This window comes from Otolemur garnettii, unplaced genomic scaffold, assembly GCF_000181295.1.
Source record: "Otolemur garnettii isolate 467f Iridium unplaced genomic scaffold, OtoGar3 scaffold00095, whole genome shotgun sequence".
In the NCBI taxonomy this organism is placed as follows: domain Eukaryota; kingdom Metazoa; phylum Chordata; class Mammalia; order Primates; family Galagidae; genus Otolemur; species Otolemur garnettii.
Genome location: NW_003852490.1, coordinates 7,882,381 through 7,890,522, shown reverse-complemented (window position 1 = coordinate 7,890,522; position 8,142 = coordinate 7,882,381). Strand labels below are relative to the sequence as shown.

Here is an 8,142-nt window from a genome sequence, read left to right as displayed (position 1 = left end):
TGAACCCGCCACCCTTGGTGTATGTGGCTGGCACCATAACCACTGTGCTACAGGCGCCGAGCCTGCTTTGCCTTTCGTATATCTTCATAAATAGAGTCAAAGGCCATGAACTCTTTTTTTTTCACTTCTTTCATTTGACTTATTTTTCAGGTTTTTATCAGTGTTGTTAGTTGTAATAGCAATTCATTTCTTTTTATTGCTGTATAGTGTTTCATTATATGGATATACACAATTTGTTATATCTTATCTGATTAATTAATAGTTGGGTTATTTCTACTCTTTTGCTATTACAAATAAATTTACTGTGAACATTCTAAGGCAAATATTTGTGTGCACATAGGTCTTTATTTTTCTTGGGTAAAAACCTTAAAAGTGAAATAACTTGATCCTTATTTTTTATGTTATAAATATTATTTTCTTTTTTCTTTCTTTTTTTTTTTTTAAGAGTGGCTCTATTCCCCAGGCTAGAATGCCGTGGTGTCAGCCTAGTTCAAAACAACCTCAAACTCCTGCCTCAGCCTCCTGAGTGGTTGGGACTATAGGCTCCTACCACAACACTTAGCTATTTTTTCTCAGGCTGGTCTCAAACTCCTGAACTCAAGGGATCCTCCTCCCTCAGCCTCCCAGAGTGCAAGGATTATAGATAGGCATGAGCCACTGCGCCTGGACTAAATTTTATTTTCTAATTATTCCTTGGTAGAATATAGAAATATAATTGATTTTTATATATTGACTTTGTATCTTCTGGATGTATTTTTCCCCTCATTATGTTTCTTTTACTCTTGATTTTTCCTTTGGTTACAGATGAAATTTTTCTGCTTCATTGTATGTCTGCCTTTTCTTTTTTTGTATCCTCCACATGGTACATGCTATGTTGTTGAGTTTCTAGATTTTGTTGTCTTCCCTTAAAGAGGATCAACTTTTGTTTTGGCATTGAGTTAATTTGCTTGCAGTTCAGCTTGGCTTTAGGCTTTGCTAGGTTGAATCTGGAATTGTTCTTATTTTCTAAGGTTATAATAATCCTTTTTTTAAGGCAAAACCTTTCTAGGATTGAATTTAATGCTGTGGGTGATGGATAAGAACTCTCCACTCTGGCTGATTAGAACTTGAGTAACTCCTAGTGGTGCATGACCTCCAGAATTTCCGTTCAGCTCGCAGCTCTCTGCTGGGTGTTCTCTGTCAGTTTTGTTCTGTTACATGTAGGTTAGTATCCAGTCAAGGACTTACGGGGGTACTAGAGCTTATTTTCTGCACAGCTCTCTGTTCACTGGTGTTTTGTCCTGCATATTCCAGCTGCCTTTTCAGCCTGTACTCTGATTTCTTTTTCTCATCTCAGTAAGACTTGATGTGCTTTGTTTAGTTTCTGCCTCCTCATGCTGCAGCCCTGAAAGTCCTCTAGACAAAGGCTAGGCTGATTGTTGAGACACCTTGGGGTTTTTTTTTTTTTTTTCCTTCTTTCAGGGATTATGCTCTTATGCTGCCTATTATCCAGCTTCTCAAAAACAGCTGTTTCCTATATTTTGTCCAGTTTGTAGCTTTGTATGGTGAGAGGGCTAGTCTGGTACTGACTTCTCTGTGTCTGCAAATGGAGGTCCAGCGGCACTTAATTTTTGAATCATATGTGTGGAACTAGAGAATTATATACTCAAGTGGTAGAAGAAAGGAACAAATATAATTTGTGTCATTCTTCTTAGAATCAACATTTATATAAAACCTTCATTTTTGTCATTGGATGTGGGAATAGGTAGAGAGAAACGTAGGTGGATGAAATACGTAGATGAGAAACACTGGGGAATGCTGTCTCGCCCTTTTTTCTCCCATCTGGTGAAGAGGATGATGGTAGGTTAGCAGAGCCTTTTAAGATCGGTACAGCAATATTCGGCATTGCCCTGGGTTTGTAGTAAATCTGCATAATGTATAGATTATGTTGTAAATTGTCCAACTACTTTGTAAATCTCAATTTGAAAATAGAATCTTAACAATTCCAAATTGGTACGATAATAGTTACACCATTCAGTTGACTATTTCTTTTTTACAAAAATGTTTAATTTTTTCATATGCCTCTACATACCTTGTTGAAAATTGTGATCTTTAAAGAGCACACATTGGACTAAGAAAATATGTTGTGTTTTTGGCTTTAGCAGTTACTTTCCTGGAATGATAATTGTCTATAACTGAATTCTCTGTCATTTCAGAATGCTGAGGCTTGGAACAACTTGTCAACTTCATATATCCGATTAAAACAAAAGTAAGTACATTCAACAAATACGAAGATCTTTGCTTCCAAAATGAATGAATGAGATTATTTCCAGTTGAACATTGAAGCGTTGGGCCTTACTCTGCCTTTTCCCCTTTCTCACCCGTGTATGTGAGGAAGGCAGACTTAATATGGCCCTTTGCGTGTTTGTTTATTGAGATAGGCTCTCATGCTGTCACCCAAGCTGGAAGACAGTGGCACAGTCATAGCTCACTATAACTCTGAACTCCTGGCCTAAAGTGGTCCTTCTGGCACAGTCTCTACAAGAGCTGAGACTACAGGCCTGTGCCACCACATCCAGCTAATTTTTAATTTTCTTGTAGAGTTGGGGTATCACTGTGTTGCATAGACTGGTCTTGAACTCCTAGACTTTTGATAAAGCAAATGTACATTTAGTTGGTCAACTCAATTGACAGATTTTTTTATTGATTGCTTGCTGTGTATTAGACATTATTGAGAACTGTAAATAAATATGAACCAGTATCTTTAGGGAATATGGGTTCAAAAAATAAAATATCATTTCATATAAACAAATTTAATAGGAATATAAGTTGTGTGATGGTGACAGTAGGTGACATCTGTAGAACGCTCATCATGTGCTAGACGCTCATTTAGTTCTGTGACGATCTCAGTAGAGAGCAGGTGTGTGATCCTGGTTCAGAAATGCCTCTGAGAGAATGTTGGACTCACATGAAAACTTGAAGGATGGGTAGAAAGGGACAGAAGAGAACCTTCAGGTAAGGGAAATAATGTGACTAATTGCAGAATGAAAGGAATGATTGCAGTATTTTAGGAAATAGGAGACAAAATTGTCCAGCTGCAGAGTAGTACAAGAGCTACAATGAGAGATAAGGTTGGAAAGGCAGGTTGGGATCAGATTTCAGGGTCTTCTGACTATCCAGCTAACAGGTTGAGACATCATTTTCATAAGAGGAAGCCAGAGATTTTCCGGAGGTGTTGGGGGGGGTGGTTCATGAAGAAAGAAGCTTTTTAGGAAGATTTATCTGGTGGCAGTGTGTGAGACAGACTAGAGGGGAAACTGGGAGCTGGGAAACGAGTCAGGAGACAGCTGTCGTAACAATCCAGGCATGAGATAACCAGAGTGTAAAAAGAAGGGGCAGGTGCCAAGCCATTTATAAAGGGGACAGCCATCTGGGCTCACTGACGGGCTACGAAAAGCTAAGTAAAGGGAAGAGACGAGGATGGGTGTTGCCAGCATTGTCATACATGAATTAATTAAAGGATGAATGTTTCCATTTTTATTTGGCCTTATTTTCAAACTTAATTTTTCTTTGTGGAATCACAAGATATTTGTGAAGATGTCATTACACCCATATTACGTGGCGATCATGAGATGCTCCCTCTGCTCTTGGACGACAGACTGTATAAATAAAGCACTGTTTGTTCTACCCTGCTCCTCAGAAGATGATGTTATGTTCTTGATTACAACTGATTGTGTTTAAACTCACTGGAGACCTTTCTGGTTTAAAGCAACAGGCTGGGGAAATCCCTGTCATACTTCTAGGATGATCTCAGGGAGTTTTTCTGGTAAGCCAGATAAGTTTGGATGCAGTGAGGCTTGTGATCCTCCACCTTGTCTTCTGGCCCAGTGTTGTGAGGAATTCTGCTTCCTGTCTTAGGGGCTCTTGCACGTTTTTCTCAAGCTTCTTTTGAGACTTCCTTGCCTTCCTGCAGCTCCGTGACTAGGTTTTTGTGTAAAAGCAGGGTTGCAAGCTCAGAGGTAAAGGATTCCTTTATTCCTGCCTTTTTACCCTTTCCTTCCTTTGCTTCTGCTCCAGACGTGGCTAAGGAGATTGTTACTTCAGAGGTAAATCATTAATGCTCCTCTCAAAGGCGTCCAGTTCATGTTTTAAAGTGGCCCATTAAACTCTCGGTTCTCCTGTTGTCATCACAAGGTTGGTCACTGAAGTGCTCTCTTCACTGTTGGATCTGGTTTCCTAGATATCCTGTCCCTTGGGAACATTTCCTGTCTTCAGGCCTGACGTTCACAGTGCAATATCTCTGCCATGGTGGCTTTGATAAGCAAATCCTGAAATGAAGCAGCTTATAAAGGTGTATGTACAAAAAAAGAATTCATTGAAGAATTTCGAGGCCGGGAAGTTGTGACCAGAGAATGGGAGGGCACAGGGGAGACAGGATCGTTCTCTGGGTGTGGACTGGGGTGCTCTTCTCCAACAGGACAGCTTCGTCCCCACCCTCCTGTGGGTGGCAGAGTGGGGGACTCTGAGTGCACCACTGTTGACGGCAGTCCCTATGAATTACATGGGAGGTAGTGGCAGGGTGGGCAAAGAAAGGAAAAGAGGAAAAAAACTCTTACAGAAACAGTTTGTGACTTATTTTGAAAACATGTTTCCTTTCTTTCTTTTTGAATTCCACTTTATTTTTGCAAGAAAGAATCCTCTAGTTAGTTCTTTTAGTGAGGTCAGTGGGTGGTAAACTCGTAGCATCTGTCCATGTTTCGTTTTGCATTTACTCTTGAGTGGTACGTTTAGCTGGCTATAAAATTTTAGACTGACAATTATTATCACTCAGCCCCTTAAACGTAGGTGCAGAGAGACATTATCTTCTATCACCTTGCTGCTGTTCATCGTATCTGCTGTTTGCTGATTGTCATTCCTTTGTAGGTTTTAGGAATATCTTCTCTAAATTTCACACAGTATGTTTAGGTGTTGATTTATCTTTTTTAATAATACTCAGTATGTGAAATATACTCCTGATAATAGAATTCACAGCTTTGTTCAATTCTAGAAGATACTATGCTGTTATCTTTTCAGTATATAGCATCCTGCCCTGATCTCCCTTTATTTACTCTGAAATGTCTATCAGATGCATGTTTGAGCCTCTCTTTATGGCTACTATATTTTTAAATCAGAATTCTACGTGAACACCTCATAGTCACACCTTTGACTATATGCAGACCAGTTTTTGTCACCCCATGATGTTTTTCTTGTTGTTTCAAATGTCTCCTTCTGGTTGGTTTTTTATTCACATTGCCTTGTTTTTATTACATTTCTATCTGGTTTTGTTTCATAATTTCCTGCTTCTTTTAGATGCAAATTATTTCTTTGTCTCTTTCAGTATTCTGAACAAATTTATTTATTTAAATACTTGATAGATCATTTCTTGAAATTAATTTTATTCTTAGTAAATTCATGTCTTGTTGGTTAATTCTGTTGATAGTCTTTCCTAGGGTAGATTTTTTTTTCACAGTTTGTGGAATTTTGGTTCATACAATCATTTAAAATGTGAAGAGTTTTTTGTTTGTTTTGACCTCCTCACCTCTGATAACATCAGTACTGCTGTGCTTACTACTTTTGGCTTGCAGGTTTGCAATGGCACTCAGTGGCCACTCTGACTTCAAGTCTGCGCTTGAGTGAGCCTTCTCCTGGGGTAACACTGGGGTTGATACCCAGCTATAAAATAATGTCCTTGTTATCCAGTAAATAGCTTGGGGAAGGAATATGTCTATGTGTATGCTGTATATACTGCAGGGTGTATCATTGAGTTTTTAGGGAAATTTGAGGTAGTTTGGGACTGCTTGTGTCTTGAATTCTGTTTGTTAATATGAATGATTATTAACATATAACTGACAGTCCATATTGGCATTTTATACATTTAGCTGTGGTTTATCCTAATAAAAATGTTTCACTATTGCTGTCTTTAAAATTTAACAATAGAGTGAAATTAAAATTTTCCATAGAGTGAAAGCTTTTCGAACTTTACAAGAAGCTCTCAAGTGTAACTACGAACACTGGCAGATTTGGGAAAATTACATCCTTACCAGCACTGATGTTGGGGAGTTTTCAGAAGCCATTAAAGCTTATCACAGGCTCTTGGATCTACGAGACAAATACAAAGATGTTCAGGTAGGATATTCTATTTTGTTATTTCAGTTTGCATTTGATTTTAATCCTTAATTGTATGGTATAAATTGTTTCCTCAGATGTACACAGGAAAATGTTGTTAAACATATTAATATATGAAAAGATTATTTTTTTCTCTAGTCAAATGTAGTATTTTTAATTACAGAATTTTGGCATTCCAACGTCAAATATGTGTGTGCAGTCATAAGCTGAATGTTACTGTGACTTAATTATGAAATCATCAGTGTGGTTTATATACATACAGAAAGCTTACAGAAACTCAATAGAACGCCAGTTGTATTCCTGATTACTTTGGGTACCTCAGTGTATTCTGTGATTTGTAATAGTTGGAGTAAACGCCACCCTAATTTGTTCATTCATTTAACAAGCATTAGCTGCATACTTTCAGATGGTATAAAAAATATAGAAATGATGGCTAACATTTTCTATGCAGTGTTTATGGTCCTCTTTTTGGATAAATGAAGGTATCCTTTCCAAAACTATGACAGATTTGAAACCACTGTGTGTGTCATTTGAAGGGTTAAATGAGCAAGATGTTTGAGTTGAATTGTGGTTGAAGACAGCGTACAGAAGGGTATGCAGGGATTATGAATTATAAAGTCAGTAGGCTAGAGAATTTAACACTTTATTTGTGATGATCAACATATGCTATTTAAATTGATAAATTTGAAATTGGGCAAAACCAGAAGTCATATTGAATATGTAATAATATCTCACCGGTCTTATCATCTGCAGCCCAGTTGTTTAGCTTATCTGGGCCCTGTCTTACAGCCCCGGCTCTCGATTTGTGTATATGGTCTTGCAAGTACAACCATATCATTGGCCTAGTTATCTTAAGGTTCAGGTTCTAGGCACTCAAAAGATCTTGGCTTCAGGTTATAAATTGGTTCCTCAATTACGTTTCGCTTTCTTTCTCTCCTCTCTCTCTCCCTCTCCTCTTCTTCCTTTCCTTCTTTCCTTTCTTGTCCCCTTGAAATATTGTACGTTGAACATCCATTAGAGAAAGAGGGGACTTGGATTTTACAATGTAAAGATCACTTAAAACTTGAATGGTGCTTCCTAGAGAATACAGGGGCTTTATAAAATCTATTGCACTGCCTTCTGGCAGAGCAGTGCTTGTCTGTTGACACAACTGAAGTTCTCCATTGAGACATTTTTCTCATCTGCACTTAGCCCTTGACAAAGGGGACTGATGAGACTCTGAACACATCTCAGTGTGTTAAAAATCACAGCCAACCACTGTGATTTTTAAGAAGACCACTTTGTTTACTAGGAAAGTTCTGACACTTGTTCCTATAATCTCAGGAGGAATATGAATAAGTTGTATTGGCAGTATATTTCATCTTATACTAGTGTTTTATTTCTAGTATAATTTAATTTAATTCTAGTGTTTTATTTCACATTTAAAAAATATATATGAAATATTCAAATCTACCACTTCCCCTTTAGACATGTTTACCACTGGCGTAATCTCAGCATTCTTTAGAATCTGACACTTCTTCAGAACGAGAAGGGACCTCAGCAGAGTCCTCTAGGGCTGGGAAGGTTATACACCAAGTCAGAAAGGAGCAGCAGCTCCCCTTCTTCCTGAGAAACTCGGCAGGGAGACCCCATGCTGTTAGCCTGCTTTCCTGTCCTGGGATTGCTGCTGACCCCTGGGCTGTGTCAGCTCTTCCTTAATTGTCTTAGAATTGGCTTCCTTGGTCAGCCTGATCTCATTAATCTGTCATTTGCCCCAATTTCTGACTCATCTGCCTTTCTTTCTGATGTGAGTGGGATTTCCCCTCTAAATCTATACTTTAACCCACAGTAATCTTTCATATCTGCTAAGGATTAGTAACAGTTGCCTCTGTAGGTCGGCTTTGGGATCCTGAGAAAATCCTGATCATCCTTCCATGCTTGGCAACAATAGGAGCAACAATAAATCTAAATGGCTGGTTGTAGGCCCTTCTCCCCCAGTAAGAGATGGACTCACGTGGG

The 8,142-nt window shown here is 38.5% G+C and overlaps 1 protein-coding gene across 1 annotated transcript in view; it reads left to right on the top strand.

Moving 5' to 3' along the window:
- The window catches only part of TTC27 (tetratricopeptide repeat domain 27), a 175,232-nt gene that overhangs the window by 139,282 nt on the left and 27,808 nt on the right, over positions 1-8,142 (top strand). The window contains exons 15-16 of the mRNA XM_003795698.1: positions 2,196-2,248; positions 5,979-6,144. Coding sequence (XP_003795746.1) covers positions 2,196-2,248; positions 5,979-6,144 — 219 coding nt within the window. The remainder of the gene's footprint in view (positions 1-2,195; positions 2,249-5,978; positions 6,145-8,142) is intronic.